Source organism: Halichoerus grypus, chromosome 12, assembly GCF_964656455.1.
Source record: "Halichoerus grypus chromosome 12, mHalGry1.hap1.1, whole genome shotgun sequence".
Taxonomy (NCBI): domain Eukaryota; kingdom Metazoa; phylum Chordata; class Mammalia; order Carnivora; family Phocidae; genus Halichoerus; species Halichoerus grypus.
This window is the reverse complement of record NC_135723.1, coordinates 91880466-91902153: the sequence shown is the minus strand read 5'-3', so window position 1 is coordinate 91902153 and position 21688 is coordinate 91880466. Positions and strand designations below refer to the sequence as shown.

At 41.9% G+C, this 21688-nt stretch overlaps 1 protein-coding gene across 1 annotated transcript in view; it reads right to left on the bottom strand.

The window, feature by feature from the left end:
• The window catches only part of IFT56 (intraflagellar transport 56), a 54942-nt gene extending 44944 nt beyond the window's left edge, over nucleotides 1-9998 (bottom strand). The window contains exons 1-5 of the mRNA XM_036098454.2: nucleotides 9899-9998; nucleotides 9250-9387; nucleotides 5918-6010; nucleotides 3581-3695; nucleotides 1881-1930 (exon numbers count right to left, since the gene is read on the bottom strand). Of these exons, the coding sequence (XP_035954347.1) occupies nucleotides 1881-1930; nucleotides 3581-3695; nucleotides 5918-6010; nucleotides 9250-9387; nucleotides 9899-9901 (399 nt within the window). The 5' untranslated portion in view covers nucleotides 9902-9998. The remainder of the gene's footprint in view (nucleotides 1-1880; nucleotides 1931-3580; nucleotides 3696-5917; nucleotides 6011-9249; nucleotides 9388-9898) is intronic.
• Nucleotides 9999-21688: the final 11690 nt, after the last annotated feature.

Genomic DNA, 21688 nt, shown 5'->3' with positions numbered 1-21688 from the left:
CTCTCAGTTTTTCCCCCATTGAGGACAGTATTAGCTGTGGGTCTTTTGTATATGGCCTTTATGATGTTGAGGTATGTTCCATCTATCTCTACTTTGTTGAGGGATGCTGTATTTTGTCAAATGCTTTTTCTGCATCTATTGACAGGATCATATGGTTTTTGTCCTTTCTTTTATTAATATGGTATATCACATTGATTAATTTACAAATATTGAACCACTCCTGCAGCCCAGGGATAAATCCCACTTGATTGTGATGAATAATTCTTTTAATGTACTGTTGAATTCGATTTGCTAGTTGTTTTTTTTTTTTAGATTTTATTTATTTATTTGACAGAGAGAGACACAGCGAGAGAGGGAACACAAGCAGGGGGAGTGGGAGAGGGAGAAGCAGGCTTCCCGCTGAGCAGGTAGCCCGATGCGGGGCTCGATCCCAGGACTCTGGGATCATGACCTGAGCCGAAGGCAGACGCTTAACGACTGAGCCACCCAGGCGCCCCGATTTGCTAGTATTTTACTGAGAATTTTTGCATCCATGTTCATCAGGGATATTGGTCTGTAATTCTCCTTTTTAGTGGGTGTAGATGTTATTTCCTCTTTCAATTTTTGCTTACTTATATTTTATTTAATAGAATTAATGTGTAACTTCTATAACATGGAAAATTATTTTTAAAAAACCATTTTATGATGATCAAAATTACTGCTATAAATCAGGGGTGCCTGGCTGGTTCAGTAGGTAGAGAATGTGATTCTTGATCTTGGGGTCATGAGTTCAAGCCCCACTTTGGGTGTAGAGCTTACTTAAAAAAAAAGAAAGAGGGTGCCTGGGTGGCTCAGATGGTTAAGCGTCTGCCTTCGGCTCAGGTCATGATCCCAGGGTCCTGGGATTGAGTCCCACATCGGGCTCCCTGCTCCTTGGGAGCCTGCTTCTCTCTCTCTCCCTCTCTCTGTCTCTCATGAATAAATAAATAAAATCTTAAAAAAAAAAGAAAAGAAAAGAAAATTTGGGGTGCCCATCTGGCTCATTGGAAGAGCCTGTGACTCTTGATCTCAGGGTCGTGAGTTCGAGTCCTATGTTGGGTGTAGAGATTACTTAAATGAATAAAAAAAAACTTTAAAAAGGGGAGTGCCTTAGTGGCTCAGTCAGTTAAACATCCAACTCTTGATTTCAGCTCAGGTCATGATCTCAGGGTCGTGAGATCGAGCCCTGCATCAGGCTCCAAACCGGGTATGGAGCCTGCTTGAGATTCTCTCTCTCGCTCTCCCTCTGCCCGTCCCCCTCCCCTGCTCTTGCATGCTCGCTCTCTCTCCTAAAAAACAAAACAAAACAAAACTTATTGCTATAAGGCAATTCTGAAAAGTGTGTATTTCTAGGAGTTAAGGTGTCTCAGTCTGCTTCCAAGAAACAATAGGATAGTTGAAACAAACTAATCTTAAATGACTACTACTTAAGAAGAACTAAAATCGGGCGCCTGGGTGGCTCAGTCGTTAAGCGTCTGCCTTCGGCTCAGGTCATGATCCCAGGGTCCTGGGATCGAGTCCCACATCGGGCTCCCTGCTCGGCGGGAAGCCTGCTTCTCCCTCTCCCACTCCCCCTGCTTGTGTTCCTGCTCTCGCTATCTCTCTCTCTGTCAAATAAATAAATAAAATCTTAAAAAAAAAAAAAAAAAAAAAAAAGAAGAACTAAAATCTAACATCTCTTAATTAGTAGTGTAAAGAATACTAAGGGGAAGAAAATCCTATAAAATTAATACCTATATTCTACTTGTTCTAGAAATATCATTAACAAGCATTTCTAGTTCATTATCTTTCACCACTGTTTTTAACAAGAAAGAAGAAAAAATATTTTAAAAACAAAAAATGTGAAATGAGAAGATAAATACCTTATGAGCCAAGTGGAAGAGGAGGCGGTTTTGAAGTCGGCTTTTTGGAGCTGGAAAAAAACGTTCAAACTGCTTATTAATTGTCTATGGCACTTAGTCCCGTGCAAGAATGACATGAGACTCAGATAATCTTCCCAAAACCTTATCTGTGTGACCCTGATATGTCTCTACTATAGTATATACTATTTTAGTCTGATCTCTACCTGCAGTAGCAGCAATGGCATCAGGAACCAGAAAAAAACTGTTCTCTTCTTCCCCAGCACTTGTTCTACTTGCTTCTATCATGGTGACCCACAGCTCAGGACGCCACACATACAGTTCCAGTAGCAGCCCATTGCTGTGCTGTTCACACACTGACCAAACACTGGAAATAAAGTTATGTTTATCCCAATTCATGTAGAAATCCATGTCATTCAGCTGTTCTTCCAAGTATTCTTTGTCAATTCCTTCTGAAATCTCCTTTTCTTCAATTATATGGCCTTATTTTCTTAAATACTAGCCCAATCTCTACTCCACAGATCTTTTAGCATGATAATCTGCCACACTGAAACAGTCAACCAAGCGAAAAGGTTAACACCTTTCAAGTTCCAAATCCACTTTGCACTGTTGAAGAATTTTCCTAATTCTAGATACCTAACCCTACATCTCTTTACAGAAAAAACTCATACTTCAAAGCATTAAAAAGAAAAAAATTATATGGAAAGATAGATAGCTACCTTGATCACTTTCTATGTGTCTAACACTATTCTAGGCACAGATAAAGTCTAGAAACATGAGATAAATATGTAACTTAAAGGCCCATATAACTAGATTAAGAAAAACTACATGAATACACAGGAAACAGTTTGGGTTCAAATGAAGAAAGGCTTCGAGTTCCACATGATCCATGAATTTGAGCTGGAATAGTTCCTAAATATGTATATATCAGTTAATTCTCTAAGAATTCTATCCTGGAATATATTCTTCCCTAACAAATTTCCTAACAAACATTCCCTTGCCCAGTTTCTCTACATTTCTTTGAATTTAATTTGATTCATACTCTCATTATTCTTAATCTTTCCTCCCCTGTTTCTCTTTGCCCTATTCTTATTTGCAAGTTGATGTCCAATTCTTCTTAGACAGCTGTCAGGACAAGTAAAGCAAATGAAAACAAGTCTAGATTCTTCAAGCAGAAATTACCTGGCTTCTCACTCAGAAGCAGGGAAAACAGCTATAAAATCCACATCCCTAGGGCTTAGACAGCTACCTCCAACTCCTACAACATGAATATCCTACTATGAGGGAGCCTAAAAAAGATAACTTGCCCTTTTTGCTTCTCTCGTCCTGCTTGTCTGCTGTAGCTTCTGGGGTGGTGGGGTGGGGAGAGGAAGCAGCACAGAGATTAACTCTCTCTTTAAACATAAAGTTGCTCAGATTCAATGTTCTTTGAAGATTAAATCTATTTTCTAGTTTTCTTTTCTTTTTTTAAAAAAAATTTTGTTTTTAAGTGATCTCTACATGCAACATGGGGCTCAAACTTACAACCCCAAGATCAAGAGTCACATGCTCTATGGAGTAAGCCAGCCAGGTGCCCCTATTTTTTAGTTTTCTAATTGCACTTGGTTTTTCCTCAATAGAAAAAGGAATTAAATGTTTTAAAATCTCCAAAATAACTCATACCATTAGTGATGAATACTAGATATTAAAAGGGGCCATTTTACCTTTAAATCCAGCGGCTTCAGCTTGTTTATACATCCCAAGAAAAAAGTAGGTACAGGCTAGGTTCACCCAGACTTCAGGATTGCAATTTTCCTCTTTTGTCACATTTTCATATTCCTGAAATATATATTAAGCAGGGATCTCATTTCAGCAGTAAAGCAATCGATGAGCAATTCCTCTATAATGGAATAGGATTTCTTACTGAGATTGAGCAACTTTGCATTTAGGGAATCCTATATGCTCCTCAACTATTCTGCACCTGCAAGGTTAAATACTGAAGCTACAACTCAATCCTACCCATGGGGGGCTGGGGGGGAGGGGCTGTTGTCCACATAATCTTTTTTTTTTTTTTAAGATTTATGTATTTATTTGAGAGAGAGAGAGATGCACACCCGGGGGGAGGGGCAAAAGGAGAAGAGAATCAAGCAGACTGCATGCTGAGTGTGGAGCTGGATGCTAGGCTCGATCTCACACCCGAGATCATGACCTGAAACTGAGTCTGACGCTTAACTGACTGCACCACCCAGGCAGTGTTTTCCACTTTAAACTTGTTTTTTTCTCTCCTTTTTAACATTGATATGGGCTAACAAATAGCCGAAATGAAAAATAACTAAAATATTTTTTATTTTTGCTAACTTAAAAAGACAAACAAAAGGGGTACCTGGGTGGCTCAGTCGGTTAAGCTTCCAACTCTTGGTTTTGGCTCAGGTCATGATCTCCCAGTCATGGGATTGAGCCCCACATCTGGCTCTGAGCTCAGTGTGGAGCCTGCTTTGGATTCTCTTTCCCTCTCCCTCTCCACCCCCACCTCAAAAATAAATAAATAAATAAATAAATAAAATCTTAAAAAAAAAAAGGAGGGACGCCTGGGTGGCTCAGTCCATTAGGGTCTGCCTTCGGCTGGGGTCATGATCCCAGGCTCTTGGGATTGAGCCCCCAGTCAGGCTTCCTGTTCACAGGGAGCCTGCTTCTCCATCTCCTCCCCGTTCATACTCCCTCTCGCTATCTCTCCCTCTCTCAGATAAATAAAATCTTACTTTTTTAAAAGATTTTATTTATTTATTTGACAGAGAGAGAGAGAGAGAGCATGCAGGCAGAGGAAGAGGGAGAAGCAGGCTCCCAATGGAGCAGGGAGCCCAATGCAGGGCTCGATCCCAGGACCCTGGGATCATGACCCGAGCTGAAGGCAGACGCTTAAGTGACTGAGCCACCCAGGCACCCCATAAATAAAATCTTTAAAAAAATTTTTTTTAATTAAAAAAAAAAAAGGAAAACAAAAGATACTTTATAAGAAATGCATAGGTTCAGTTAACTTAAAATCTGATATTAATATACTACAAATATAATTTCATTCTAATTGTTTTCTGGCTTTATTTATTTGGCTTTACATTTTAAAAAGGCATTTTTTTCCTGACAAGAACACTTTCTGAGATTTACTTTGTAACTATGTTTTCCATATACTCTTACTATTTACCAGTATATACCAGATACCTTTGATTATTTTTCTTACTACTTTTGGGCTACTCTCTCTCCCCTATATCTTTCACAAATACTACCAGCTTCTATTCTGTCCTTTTCATATCTTCCCTTTGCCCTCACTGATTTTGTTGTTTTTGTTTTTCGTCATACCTCCTCTCCTCATTACTTGATCTTGGACATTTCATTTTGGTTATGCATGTTCTATAAATATCCTTAGGTTACATTTGGGGGGTAAGAATATGTGGGAAATGTTTAAACAATTTCATTTATGCTTTAAAAACTGCTTGACAAAAGTCAACTATAATTTTATCTAGATTCATATTCCTATAGATTGCTCATTACATAGATGCTGTTTACAATGACCAAGAAAAACAACTTTCAAAACTCAACTTGCACAAATATAAAGATAACCTTTTTTATGTCTAAAATTAACCAAACAAAATAAAAATGAACTTCTTTTGAGAAAAGCATTATGGAAATTTTATCAAAAGGGTTTATTTTTCTTCTGAAGATTTTCTTAAGAAATACTAACATTAATATTTTGAACAATCTCATTAGTATATATCTAAAAGCAAAGAGTAAACAAGACATTCATATATATACATATATATACAGTGTATATATATATATATACTTGAGCTTATATAGAAGATTTCTGAAGCAATACATCAAACAAGAGCCAATGGTTGCCTCTGTTAACAAAGAAATAGGATTGCGGAAGGCGAATAGGTGATGTTTTTTCTTTTTACTTTGTTCCCTCCTGTATTGTTTGAATTTTACCAGGAGCATGTATAATTATAATACAAAGCTTAATAACTTTTCAAAATCCTTGTGTTGTAATTTTTTTTTTTTTTACTAACCTCCAGAGCTCTCTTGTAGTCACCCAGGTGAAAAGCACAGTATCCAATCCACAGATTAGTATCAGCTTCTTGTTCCCCAACATGACGTTTGAACTTCAGGTTAAAATTTCATAAAAAAAGAAAAGAAGAGAAACGAAAGGAAAAGAAAGGACAAGAAAAGAAAAAAGAAAAAAGAAAAAGACAGACAGACTTTGAATAAACCGTCTATTTAAAAAACTGCTATGTTGGGGTGCCTGGCTGGCTCAGTCAGTGGAGTGTGTGACTCTTGATCTCGGGGTTTTTAGTTTGCATCCCACACTGGGTGTAGAGATTACTTAAACATAAAATCTTTAAAAAAATTAAAAACAAACAAAGAAAAAACCCTGCTATGTTAAACTACTGATAAATCAGCAAGGAAATCGCAAGTAATAAAAGTAAGACAATACTGTTTAATTAAGACTATACCTAGGGAACTCAGCACAATTACTTTCCTTTTTTTTTTTTTTTTTTTAAGTAGACTCCACACGCAGCATGGAGCCCAACGTGGGGCTTGAACTCACGACCCTGTAATAAAGACCTGGGCCGAGATCAAGAGTCTGATGCTTAACCGACTGAGCCATCCAGGCACTCCAGCACAATTTCCTTCTGTCACAGAAACGTATGTTTTTTTGAATGTTGCAACAACAGAATATACATTTTATTTATTCCAAGAAGCATCATCAAATGCTGGAACAATTATTGCTGCAGAGCAACTGAAGCAGGCTATATTGAAACAATGTGTATGACTGTATGATCTTCTCAATTCCTTTCAATGTTAGGAATTAAAAGAATTTTAATGTTTGCTTTATACATTATTCAAGAAAACTGTAGCACAGAGAGATTATTTCTTAGACATTCACAAGATGAAAAATCTAGTTCACTTAATATTTCCAGTTGAAAGAAACATATATTTTCAAATATTTCACATTTGTTTTCCTGTATTTACTGACACCTTATTCCAGAAAGTATTTAAGAGTTATTCCCATTACAATTTTGGGGGTTATTAAGGAACACGAGATTTATGCAAAGTATCTAATGCCAAATAACTGAACGTTAGAGAGATTAAGCAATGAACTCAAGACCACCACAGCCAGGGAAGGTACTAGCAGGGACCACCACAGCCCACTGACTCCACCACCTGTGTTCTCACCCTCCATGCTCTACTGCCCTCCAACTCACACTTCAAATCTGTCCTAGTGGTGCACACATATATTTATTCATAAGTATGACCTTTCACTGAGAATAAGCCATTAAATCATTCTATTACTCTTGAATAGGCTTACCAGGGCCTATCAGAATTAAGGATATTTAGAAGACTGGCCTCATTTATGTCCATTGTGAAAAAATATTTATGAATTCCCCAGTGAACCGAAGTCCTGTTCTGGAGGAAAGGAGTGAGGCCTTGAAGGAGGAGTTTGAACTCCCATGGTAAGGTGAGAGTTTTCCATTCTACAGGCTGATAAACCAAAAAACTGGTAAAAAATTAAACAGGGAGCCAACACATATTTATAGATCATTGGTATAGAACCCTAGGTGCCTTGACTATTACAAAATGAAGACATCCATTAATACTTTCTGGTCTAGAATAAGAACTTACTCCTGTAGTTAACTCCATAACATTAGAAATCTTCCTTTCACAAAATGCTGTGGATTTGAGTACAGTGTCTTAAGTCTGAAGAAATTCTTATTTGAAGGCTCCCTGAATTTGCTTCAGGAATTACCTGGAACCACAGGAAAGCTCATGAGACCTCCTTCCCCCAAACACAGCAGTTCCCACCCCCATACATCACAGCACTGTGACTGCCCACCTAAGAATGTAAGCACAGAATAGAGCCTCCCTGACAACTTAAAAACAGTGTGGGATTACACAGTAAGGAAAATGTGGTCATCGTCTTAAAGAAAAGAGAGAAGAGAAATAGGGACTGATAAAAATTAGACATATGGGGCCCCTGGGTGGCTCAGTCGTTAGGGGTCTGCCTTTGGCTCCGGTCATGATCCCAGGGTCTTGGGATCGAGCTCTGCATCGGGTTCCCTGCTCCGCCAGAAACCTGCTTCTCCCTCTCCCACTAACCCCTGCTTGTATTCCCTCTCTCACTGTCTCTGTCAAATAAATAAATAAAATCTTTTTTAAAAAATTAGACATATACCTACCACTGAGTCCGTTGATTTACAGAGCTAGAAGGTCTTTCCAAGTCAACTTCCCTACTTTATTTTTTTAAAGATTTATCTATTTATTTGAGAAAGAGAGAGAGAGCGCATGAGTTGGGGGGGGGCAAAGGCGGGGGCAGAGGGAGAGGGAGAAGAAGACTCCCCTGCGAGCAGGGAGTCTGATATGGGGCTCGATCCCAGGACCCTGAGATCATGACCTGAGCCGAAGGCAGACGCTTAACTGACTGAGCCACCCAGGCGCCCCCAACTTCCCCACTTTAAAGATAAGAAAGCTGACACCAAAAAAGTCAAACAAGGTGCTTGATATCAGAGCTAGTGAGAAACAGAAGACTATACATGGAAGACTGAGAAATATATAAAGCTAATTAAAACAGTTATTGTTGATAGATTACAAGTAATATAACCGAAGCAGTGCGATGGAGAAATGACTGGCACAACATAACTAGGCTGCGCTGGCAAAGCTCTTCTCTTCATTCTTGGTGCCCCCCTTCATCCTCCTATAACGTGTGATCCCACAAGGCAGTTTCTCAAAGTGTAGTATCCTTGGACAACCTGCATCAGAAGCACTTGGGCCACTTGTCAAAAATGCAGGTTCCTGAGCACCACCACAGACTGATTTGGAAAGAATCAGAATCCCTAAGGTGGGAGTCCAGGAGTATATATTTGAATAAGTACCCCAGGTGATACTGATGCACATTAACAGTTGAGAACTACTGCCATAGAGATTCGAAGTATTTTCTGAAGATATAGTATTCTAGACAATAAGCATGAAGCATGATGGTATTATTTAAATGATCCAAATTTTATAACATATAATAGGAATAAAGCATATATTGGTCAGCAGTCAGGATAAACACTGTGTGAACTGATACAGTACTAAATGTCCCTCCATTATATAGCTGAATTCCCCATCAGTGGGACTAGAGATAATTAAAAGTATCCCTCAAGAAGTAAGTCTCTCTTCTTAGTTCATCTTTAATCAGGTCTATCGTTGACACGGAATCTGCAATCTGCGCCTGACTAGATTTACAGGAAGCCCCCGAAAAGCACCCACCTGTTCCAAGAGCATAGAACCAACATTCACCCTAGCATGCATCCATATTCTGGTATCCACCTCCTAAGAAGCAACCTTCTTTGCACATTACCTCCAATAGGGTAATAGCTCCAGTGAAATCTCTTTGTGAAAGTAGCTCCTCTAGTTTCGGAATCTTCCTACCTTTCTTCTTTCTTTTGTCAGTGTGCGGTAGGTCCCCGCCTACAGCAGGTTTGGCCCTTGAAAGCATCTGTGAAAGAAGCAACAAAGACAAAGATAGCTTTATGATCCAACTCCGATAGTCAGTTTTAAACTCGGAGTGACAGCTCTAGGATTTGCATGTCAAATCCTTACCAACGAACCCCAGGGAAGCCCGTTCAAACTCTCTGTAACACGTATTTTACTCAAAGGGCCATCACCCTGCACTTGAGCTGAACCCAACGGCTACTACACCTAATCTTCTGTATCAGTTCATTCGAGTGGGCTAAGAGATGCTTTCGCGCCGCTTCTGTCATCTCAGCCTTTCCTTGGTCTGCTTTCCGCCCCACGCGCAGCTTAGGTGCGGAGAAATGGAGAAGCAGGGGGAAGAAAGCTTCGAGGTGTTTACAGTTGCATCCCTGTCTCCCGTGAGAACAGGGGTAAGGCAGGGAGATCATCCTCCGCTGACACTCCTAGACTTCAAGCAGAAGTGTGCTGGGAACCTCTGATCTCCAATCCTAGGTCCTACTCAAAGTTCTCCCTCACTGTTCCGAGCCACTAACCATCTTGGCGTTGGTTCGGTAAGCCCCTTCCCGGGACCGACAGCAAAGGCCGGGCCTCAGCGCCTCTCCGCATCCACACAGCTCCCTCCGTCTCCACGGCAACCCTGCGGGGGTGGAGTCTGGGTCGTCACGGAGAAGCGCTCTCAGGAGAACCGGTGCCACTGCTCTTTGGTTCCGGCCCCTTCCGCCGCTGAAGGAGTGAAGTCCCTTAGGAGGAGAGGCATCGTTCTCGGTCCTGGGAGTGAAAGTTTGTATCTCTGCTTATGGGTTTACTTTAAGAAAAAACGAATTCCAACAGCATTCTTTTTCAAATACGAGTTTCCCGGGGCCCTAGGTGGCTCAGTCGTTAAGCATCTGCCTTCGGCTCAGGTCATGGTCCCAGGGTCCTGGAATCGAGCCCCGCATCGGGCTCTCAGCTCAGCGGCGAGTCTGCTTCTCCCTCTCCCACTCCCCCTGCTTATGTTCCCTCTCTCGCTGTATCTCTGTTAAATAAATAAATAAAATCTTTTTTAAAATGTATGTATATATGTACATATATACACACACACATACGAGTTTCCCGGGGAAGTCCTTTTGAAGGACCACTTCCGATTTGGACCGTGTTGGGCTCCATAGCAACCACTGGCGATGACTGGCACGTGATCTTGGGCCTCCCGTCTCACGGAAGCTTAGAAAGAGTTGCTGAACCGAGTAGTTGGCGTTTATAGGTGGGAGTTCACCAAAATACAATTTCTTATCTACATAGATAAACATAATAAGGAACTGTAATAAATATATGTTGATTGGACGACTTAATTATCTACTTCACTCCTGAACCGAGTTAATACGGCTGCAGGAGGAGGATGAAATCACCGCGTTGTGGAAGGTTAGAGCTGGAAGGAATCTTAAAGTTAACATGCAGTCCAACCTTTGTAACCGAACCCAACGAGGGTTCGTCCACCCGATGGGCAGCAAGCCAGTAACAACTGAGAGGGAGCTTTTGCGGTGAAGAAAGGCTATTTATTGATGTGGCGCCACCCAGGAGAAGGAGGGAATTAATGCTCAATAGTCCCAAACGCCGCAGTGGCTTACAAGCAGGGGTTTTTAAAGGGTGAGAAGTCAGGGTAAGGGTCTCGGGGCCTTGGGTCATGCTGATTGATTACGGATTAGGGTCAGCTATAATATTTCCTTTGTTGATCCTCTTATCCCTTCCGGCGTCTCCCAATCTGGTTTCGGTGTGGTTGTAGCGAGGTGGTCGTTCTGCTTCGGGGGCCTGGTCGTTCTGCTTTAGGGGCTTGGAACTGCAAAACATTCTGAGCAGATTGCATTGGTGATGTCATCCCTAGAGTACAAAGGCAAAAGTGCTACATCCTGTAACTATCGCTAAGCTGCAAATTACTTTTTTTTTTTCTTGCATACATGGCACATTATGTTTGTTATCTCAGGCAGAACAGCATCCCACAGACTTTCTGGGAGGCAACTTGATATTATTTCCTGAGGCATTTTTACAGGTTTCCTTAACAGTAACTAAGGATTACATGACTCTGGTCAGAGGCAGCTAGGAGCAAGATGTCTAAACTGTGGGGTCTGTCGGCGCTTGCATCCCGAGTTTCACCCTCAGAATTAGCAGACTAAGGAACTAACATCTGGAGTATTCTCCCAAGTGTATAGGTAGTTGTGGCATAGTTGAATTACATTACATATCACTCTATACAACTAGCCCTATATAGACTCATGTATACCATAAGCTCATAAAGGCTACATATGGTTTCCTAGGTTTGTTTGTTTTTTTTTTTTTTTTGCATCCTCCTCATGCTCCAGCCCTTGCCTCCCACCACCCATCACTTGGAGAATAAGTAAATGACTACATACCTTAATTCACTGATACATACACTTTTGTATAGGTGCAAATGTCCTTATATTCAGAGATAGGAACATGCATAGGCTTAAGAAACACAAATTCACCAGCACTATACTTACATTTCTTTTGGCTCCAAATATTAGAAATATCTCTACTTTTGGTTGAATTTAAAGCAAAATTATTTTTTAGCTCTTCTTTGCAGAAGTCTACATATTTTTGTAATTGCTTTATTCCAATATCACTCAAATACTAAACTCATCCTTTTTTTTTTAACTCATCCTTTTAAAGCATATAATTCACCGACTTTTAGTACAAGTATCCCCTGTTTTTTGAAAGTTCAAGTTTGGCCACTTCTCTTTTATGGAAAACCTGCATTAGCAGCTGCTTTTGCTAACTGAAAGGAATCTGAAGAGTGTTTTCACTTTTACAAAGAAAAGGGAAAATAGCATGCAGCATTTGTTTTGCATCAAGAGAGGCAGCTTGCACCTGAGCAGCGAGAGTGGTGCTGCCGAGCTCCTTTACTGGGAACCACACTCAGCATCCCAGCAACAGGCCACCTGAGCTTTTGAATTGTGTCTGTGAGCCTCTGTGCTTTATCTAGATTTATTCTGTGCATCTGTTAGCAAGATGTGTCCTAAGGTATCGAAAAGCCCAAGAGAGGTGATAATTCGGATCTGGGAAAACTCAATTTTCCCATACAAATTAATAGTACTTTCTTTTTTTTTTTTTAAGATTTATTTATTTATTTCAGGGGGGGGGGAGAGAGAGAGAGAGTGGACAAGTGGGGGGGGGCGGTGGGCAGAGGGAGGGAAACTCAAGCAGATTCCATGCTGAGCTCGGAGCTTGATGCAGGGCTCGATCCCATGACCCTGAGATCACAACCTGAGCCAAAATCAAGAGTTGGTCACTCAACAGACTGAACCACCAATAGTGGTTGCAAGAGTAATTGCACCCCAATAGTAATTGCTTCTTTGCTTTAGGACATTTTAGCTTAGGAAAAGTTTCATAGGAACACTCTACTTTCAGATAGTTGAGGAATCTGTCTTCACAGAGTTGTGTATCCATCACCACTATGGAATTCTGGAACACATTCATCATCCCAAAAAGAAACCCCACGTCCATCAGCAGTCATTCATCATTCCCCTCCTCCCTTTAGCCTCCGGCAACTGCTAATCTATTCTCTGTCTCAATGGATTTGCCTATTCTGAACATTTCATGTAAATGAAGTCATACAGATTTCCACATACCATATTTTGAAATATTGAAAAATTTTAAGTCAGTCTAGCAAACTGTTAGGTAAAATGTTTTTATCCTCCTATCTTGACAAATACGCCACCATGAAGGAGGTCAGGTTGCAATTTAGAATTCTCAGACTTCCCAGAATGGCAGTGTGGAGAGAGCCAGCCCCAGTCCCCAGCTGCAAGAGCACCTTGGCTCCATGACCTCTTTACCTGTGATGTAGCTCCAGTCAGAACGTAGAGCTCAGAGCAGGGCTTCTCTCACCAGGGTCTAAGGGCAGTATTGCCAATAATGGTAAAAAGAACCCTGTAGATATTGCTAAGTCTATTGAAATGATCTCTGATTTCCAGTCGTTTGGGATACTTCTTTAAGCCTCCAAATCCCTGTAGAGGCTGTTTGAACTGTAGCTGTAGTTATGAAGGGCAGAATATGGCATATTGAGTGTACTTGAGAAGAAGCTATTATTCCCAACAATAGCTGAATCTAAGGTGTTATGAAACCTATGATAAGATAGACACAGAAAAGCTGGTAGCTGAATCTAAGGTGTTATGAAACCTATGATAAGATAGACACACAAAAGCTCGTTGCACGGGTAAGAGGCAAAGTTGGAACTGGCAACTTTATTGCAGTTGCAATAGAACAGCAGTTTTTGAGAGACTGTAAAAAAACAATCTGGACTATGATAATGGTTGTATGACTATGTAAATTTACTAAAAAACAATGAATCGTACACTTAAAACAGGTGAATTTTGTGATATGTAAATTGCACCTTGCTAGATTTATGGGTTTTTTTTTTTTAAGATTTTTTATTTATTCACTTGAGACACAGCGATACAGAGAGAGAGAGAGAGAACATGAGCAGGGAGAGAGGCAGAGGGAGAGGGAGAAGCAGTCTTCCCGCTGAGCCAGGAGCCTGATGTGGGGCTCGATCCCAGGACCCTGGAATCATGACCTGAGCCGAAGGCAGACACTTAACCATCTGAGCCACCCAGGCGCCCCTAGATCTATGGTTTTTTTAAAAAGATTTATTTATTTATTTTGGGGGGTGGGGGGAGGGGCAGAAGGAGAGAGAATCTCAAGCAGACTCCCCGCTGAGCATGCAGCCTGACTTGGGGCTCAATCTCAAGACCCTGAGATCATGACCTGAGCTGAAATCAAGAATCAGATGCTTAACCGACTGAACCACCCAGGTGCCCCTAGATCTGTGTTTTTTGTTTTTCTTTTGTTTTTTAAAGTAATCCAGACCTTAGTTCAGAATGATGTTCCAGAGTCTATTACTCCAATTTAGCATCATGCTACTGACTGCCAGTCCTTGGAAACCACCTGTCTGTCACTTACCTGTCATTCACCAAGGCCATGAGTCCTGAGGGAATGTGAAAGACTGCAAGTTTTGTCATTTCTTGCTACAGTGGGTTTTCCTTAAGGAAAAAGTCTCATGAAAAGAAAAACCCTCAGATCTCAACAATTAGTGCATCTAGATGAATAATATATTGGATTTCATTGTACTAATATTACAACTTTTTGTAAATATGAAAATTTTTCATATAAAAATTGGAGAGAGGGGCGCCCGGGTGGCTCAGTCAGTTAAGTATCTACCTCTTGGTTTTGGCTCAGGTCTTGATCTCAGGGTCTTGAGTTCCAGCCCTGCGTTGGGCTCCACACTGGGCATGGAGCCTACTTTTAAAAAAAATAAATAAAAATAAAAAAATAAAAAATAAAAAGTTGGAGAGATAAATCATTAAAAATTGAATGGTAAAAAAGAACCCTCAGCATTTCTATTACAGAACCACAGAGACTATGAATATTCATTAGCTCTACTGAGTGCTATTAGTTTTGTTGTTCTTTTGTTCACTAGTTTCACAAATAGTCTACCTTACCATCAAAAAGAGTATTTTAAAAACCAAATTTTAGGGGCACCTGGCTGGCTCAGTCAGTGGAGCATGCTGACTCTTGATCTCGGGGTTATGAGTTTGAGCCCCGTGTTGGGTGTAGAGATGACTTGCAAATAAAATCTTAAAAAAAAGAAACCCAAATTTTATTCCACTCCTTCCACTAGGTTATATGGGCTCATGGGGAAAGGACCTTTTTTGACTGTTCTAAGCAAGAGCAAAATGACTCTGGGATTGTGCATTGGAAAACATACTCTTTAAAGAAATATTCTTTCAATTATTTTAAAATAACTTATTTTTCCTTATTACAAAAGTACTCCTTACTCACCATGGAAATTTTGGAACATATTGAGAATTAAAATGAAGAAAATAAGTTATCTATAAATTTATAACCATGAAATGACACCTTTTAACATTTTGCTTTTTAAAAAGTGATCTAGGGATGCCTGGTTGGCTCAGTTGGTGGAGTGTGAGAGTCTTGATTTTGGGGTCATGAGTTTAAGACCCACGTTGAGCATAGAGCCTACTTACAAAAAAAAGAAAAAAAAAAGAAAAAGTGATTTAACCAGTACTAACAGGTAATATAGTCATGGCTGAACTGCTAATAAATTGGATAACTAGATAATAGGAAACCTGTGGGTAATAATTGTTGAAATTAGGTGATGACTGTGTGTTTATTTACCATTCTATTTTTATATAGAAAATTTCCATAATCTAAATTTTATTCATTTTTTTATTTTTTTAAAGATTTTATTTATTTATTTGAGAGAGAAGGAGAGAGTGGGGAGGGGAGAGGCAGAGGGAGAGGGACAAAGCAGACTCTGCGCTGAGTGTAGAGCCCAATGTGGGGCTCTATCCCATGACCCTGAGATCACGACCTGAGCCAAAATCAAGACTGAGCCACCCAGGTGCGCCCATAATCTAAATTTTAAAAGAGAAATCTATTTGAAAACTCCCAAATTCTTCTGTGTGGCCAAAATTTTAACTGGTATGAGTTAAAGACACGGGAGTCAATATTTATTTCAACATACAAGGTAACGTGCATTTATACGCACTAAAACTAAGTGCTGTTGTCTATGTGAGAATACTGAGAAAAATAATTTTCAACCTCTGATTGCTAACGTAATTATTTATTTGGTGGAGAGATAATTGGTAAATTAGAAAGCAATATAAACACAATAAAATGTAAACAGGAAAAATACCAGGGGTTGCAATCCAGTGAGCCCTGAGAGAAGGGACTCCCTGTGTCAGCCCACTGCTGAGGTGCGGGATCCTGGGAAGGTCCCTTTCAGTTCATCCCCTAGGGCTGCAGGCAGCCGAAACCAAGAGCTTAAGGCAACACAGGATTGTGTGCTTTCTTTTCTTTTCTTTTCTTTTTTTTTTGGATTGTGTGCTTTTGAGTCAGCAGAACCTGGATTTAAACTCTGCCTCCCCTGCTTCCTACCTGTGTGACCTTGAGCAGGTTACTTAACCTCTATGTGTTTTAGGTTTATTCCTCTGTAAATAAAGGAAATAAAATCCACCTTAGAGATTTGCTTAAGACTCACCTGAGATCATTTCTAAGCAAAAGGCAGTATAACATAGTGGATAAGTGTGTAGCCTCAGGAGGCAGACTGCCTGGGTTCAGTTCTTGGCTCTGTCAACCCAGGCAGGTAACTTAACCTCTTTGGGCTTCAGCTTCTCACCTGTAAAAAGAAAAATGATAACAGTGGTACCTACCTCCTAGGTTCATTGTTTGTGAAAGTTAAATGAATTATATACAGAAAGCATTTAGAATAGTGCTGGGTGGGGGCACCTGGGTGGCTCAGTTGGTTAAAGCATCCGACTCTTGATTTTGGCTCAGGTTATGATCTCGGGGTTGTGGGATTGAGTCCTGCATCGGGCTCCGCTCTGGGTGTGCCAGTGTGTGGAGCCTGCTTGGGATTCTCTCTCTGCCCCCCCACAAAAAAGAATAGTGCTTGGGGCACTGTCAATGCCATTTTATGTGCTTCAGTCTTCATATTGCTTTTTTTTTTATTGAGATACAATTTGCATGCCATGAAATTCACTATTTTAAAGTATACAATTTAATGGTTTTTTAGTATATTCACAAAATTGTGCATCACCGTTATCTAATTTTAGAACATTTTCATCACCCCAAAAAGAAACTTGTACCCATTAGCAGTCACTCCCCATTCCCCTTTTCCCCCCTAGCCCCTGGCAACCATTAATCTATTTTCTGTCTGTATGGATTTGCCTATTCTAGACATTTCATATAAATGGAATCATGAAGCAGGTAGTCCTTTATGTTTGGCTTCTTTCACTTACCACGGTTTTTTTTTTTTTAATCTGTTTTTACTTTTTACTTTTATTTTTAAATTAAAATCTGCACCCAACGTAGGGCTTGAACTCATGACCCCAAGATCAAGAGCCGCATGCTATACCGACTGAACCAGCCCAGGCGCCCTTTTCACGTAGCAGGTTTTCAAGGCTCAACCATGTTGTAACATGTACTAGTACTTCATTCCTTCTGACGGCTGAATAATATTCCTTTGTATGGACATGCCACATTTGTTTAAGCCCTCATATTATTTCAAGCACATAACACATAGTAAATGCTTAGAACCCGGTGGTCTTGTCACCCAGTGCCTTGGGGTTCAGGGCACAGCCTCAATCGTGTTCCATCCCAGATGGAATAGTACTCAGGGAAGAAGCCCAGGTCATGAAAGGCCACCCGGATGCAGCCTGATGCTGGGCCTCTCTTTGCCTGCCATGCGCAGTCCCGCCTTGACCTTCCGTACACGGGTCTCAGAAACCCTCAAGTTCTCTGTTCTGTCTGTCCACCCACACACAACCTGGCAAGCTGCTCTAGTTCTCAGTCCCTCTCATCTGCTCTCTTCACTTAATCCATTGTTTCAGTCCTCCTCTGGACCCGATTTCCTTAACCAGTCCACATCACTTTGTGTTTTGGACCTTTGTTACTGCATGGGTTTGGGTATATTATATTATCCATTGCTGCATAACAACTTACTCCCAAACTGAACAGCTTTACAATCAATATTGTTTTTTTTTAAGATTTATTTAGAGAGAGAGAGTGAGCAGGGGGAGGGGCAGAGGGAGAGGGAGAGAAAGAGGGAGAGAGGCAGACTCCCCACTGAGTGCAGAGCCTGATGTGGGGCTCCATCTCACAACCCTGAGACCATGACCTGAGCCGAAACCAAGAGTCAGACGCTCAGTGGACTGAGCCACCCAGGCGCTCCTCTAATCAATATTCTTATCTCACGTGGTTTCTGCTAAGCAGCTCAGCTGGGTGGTTCTGGCTCAGAGTTTTTCCTGAGGTTGAGGTCAAACCATCAGCTGGGACTGTAGTCACCTGACATCTTGACTGGAGCTGAGGGATCCCATTACAAGTGGCTCACCCACCTGCCTGGTTGTTGGTGGGAGGCCTTTTTTAGCTGCCACATGGACCTCGCCATAGGGCTGCTTGATTGTCCATACAACATCCTGACTGGCTTCCCCAGAAGGAGTGATGGAAGCACGAACAAGGAGGAAGTCACAATGTTTTTTATGATGTACCCTTGGAAGTCGGAGGGGGCTACATATAGGTGCAAATGCAGGAGGCCAGACTCACTGGGAGTCAGCCTACCACATCAGGCCCTTGTCACCAAATCAGCTCCACCTCTGGATTACTACGGCCTATTGCCTCTGCTTTCACACTAGCATCGCCAGTCTGACGCTGGTTTGCAGCCGGCCTGAAGGTTTGCAGCCCGAAGTTCCTCATTTGAATACCACCAAAACGAAGTCTGTACATTCTGTAAATTCATCCTCACGGAGGAGAATGGTCCTTCTCACGCTCAGGGTGACCTGTCCACCTGTCCACCTGTCCCGACAGCCCCGTCCCTTCCCAGTTCAGGGAAATCCCCTCTGCTTGCTCCATACCTTTGCCCTCCCCTGTCTGGATGACTAATGCCTCCCTTGACTTCCAGCGTCTCCTAGAGAACATCTGTTTGCCATGGACTTTGGACATTCCATCTGACTCAACCCTCTGATGTTTATGTACTTTTCATTTCTATGACTTAGCGCAGCTGACTCATCGCTGCCTGGTGCATGTTTTGCTTCCCTCTCTGATTGGTGGTTCAACTGATTCATGTAGCCTGATATCACGCTAATATGCCCCAGCAACTGCAGCTTTGCACTCTCCCCAGATTTCTTTCTTTGAAATGTTCACATTTGCCCAGATCGTCCAGTAAAACAACAGCAATAAACAAGTAACCAACAACAAAAAAATTCTCTCTCTGGCTACCTGAATGATTTCTCAACCCTTACCCCCGTCCCCCATCTCCTCCCCACTTCTCTTCTCTCTTCTTCTTTCCTGTCAGTCCTCTAAACTGAGCTATCTAGGGGTACCTGGGTGGCTCAGTTGGTAGAGTGTCCAACTTGGTTTCTGCTCAGGTTCCTGGGATCAAGCCCTGTATCGGGCTCTGTGCTCAGCGTGATCTGCTGGAGATTCTCTCTCCCTCTCCCTCTGCCCCTCCACCCACTCGCACTCTAAATAAATAAATAAATGAATGAATAAATAAATAAATAAATCTCTAAAAAACTAATAAAATGAGCTCTCTGTCTTTTTGTTTAGAGAGGGAGCGAGAGAGAGTGTGTACTTGTGAGCTCGGGGGGAGGAAAGTGATAGCCCATGAAGAATGATGTTGAGATGCCTAAATTTTTGTGGCATACAGTAGGTGAAAGGATTAAAAGAGTCAGAAAAGTGGGACACCTGGCTGGCTCAGTTGGTGCATTCCAGGAGTGGGGGGTGGCAAAGATTAGTGCCACTCTTAAATACTGAAAAGATGAAGAAATGTTGCTATCATATCTCTGTTTAACTGGCCAGTGTTGACCCTGCAGCAACTGGATGGACCCTAGAGAATGACCGAAGACTACTGAGAGGAAGTAATCCCGGTCAATACCAGCTGTGCCAGATGTGGCGTCTTAACTGGAGCAGAGCTCTGCAGCCTCAGGAACATGGCTTGTGGCCATTGATTTGGCAAATATATTCTTCCCATCCCATTGAGGAAAGAGGACCAGAAGTAGCTCATATTCCCAGGACACCTGGCTGGCTCAGTCAGTTAAGCTTCCAACTCCTGGCTTCGGCTCAGGTTGTGATCTCAGGGTCGTGAGATTGAGCCCCATGTGGGGCTCTGCACTCTGCATGGAGTCTGCTTGAGGATTCTCTCTCTCCTTCTGCCCCCCACCCCCGCTTGCGTGTGCTCTCTCTCTCTCACTCAAATAAATAAATAGAATCTTTTTCTTAAAAGATTTTATTTATTTGGCAGAGAGAGACACAGCGAGAGAGGGAACACAAGCAGGGGGAGTGGGAGAGGGAGAAGCAGCCTTCCTGCAAGCAGGGAGCCCAATGCGGGGCTCGATCTCAGGACCCCGGGACCATGACCTGAACAAGGCAGACGCTTAACGACCGAGCCACCCAGGTGCCCCTAAAATCTTTTTTTTTTTTAAAGAAATAGTTCATATTCCCACAGAATAGATAACAAGCATTTACAGTTTGCCACAGGGCTATGTCCACTCTTCAGTCTGCTGTTGTGATACAGTCTGAAGAGAACTAGAGCATTTGGACTTCCCACGTAACATCACGTTGACCCAGTACATGGATGATATCGTGCTGCTCGGGCAGGATGATCCTACAAAGATTTGGTGACCTGCCACTTCAAAGATTCTAGAAGCCTGATGGTCAGCAGCATGCTGGGACATTTCCTTCTAAGTAAAAGACAAGTTGCTGCATCTCCTATCCCTTATTGGAAGGAAGGAAGCCCAAAGCCTGTTAGGAATCTTTGGATTCTTGAGGAAACACATACCACACCTAAGAACACTCCTGCTGCCCACATGTTGGGCTCCATGGAAAGCTGCTGGCTTTGAGTGGACCCAGAGCAGGAAGAAGCTCCCCAGGAGGTCCAGGCTGTGATACAAACAGCCTTTCTATTTGGACTGAATCATCTAGCAGACGCTATAGTGTTGGAGGGGTCAGTATGGAATAAGTGTGGCATTTAAGGCAAGTCCCAGTAGAAGAATCACAATGTAGACCCCTTGGAATATGGAACAAGCTCACACCAACTGTGATGAAGAATTACACTCCTTCAGAAAAGCAGCTCGTAGCTTGGCACTGGGCCCTGGAAGAGATAACAAATGACCATGGGTTCAGAATGCATCATCACCAGCTAGGTCCCATTGGACACATGGAGTCACAAAGTCAGGCAGGCCTATCATTAAAGCCATCATAAGATGAAACTGGTATCTCTGGGACTGAGCACAAGCAGGACCAGAGGGCACAGGCAAGCTGCATGAGTCCATAGCCCTCATAGCCCACATGTCCATGTCACTCACTGTGCTTGTCCTGGCGCCCCACCCCTAGCTTACTCCTGTGATCATATGAGGAGGTCCCACATAACCAGTTAAATGCAGAAGGAAAAAGCCCAAGTTGGGGTATGAATGAATCATCTCTGGATGCAGTATAAACTGAAAACGGTGGCTGTGGTATAGTCTCACTTGGAGGAGGTCTTGAAAAACTGGTGAAGGAAAATCTCCCCAGTAGGAGGAGCTTTGAGATGTGCACCTAGTCATCCACTTTGTGTGGTGGAAGAATGGCCCAAAGTTAGAACATATGTGTGCTCATGAGCAGTGACCTGGCTGGTGGGTGGAGCATCAGAATGAAAGACATTGGAAAATCAGAGACAAGAAAATATAGGAGTGGATGAACATATAGGAGTGGACACAAATGGGAAGTTTTTTGTATCACATGTTAAGGCCCACAAGTAAGTATCTATTACAAAAGATGTG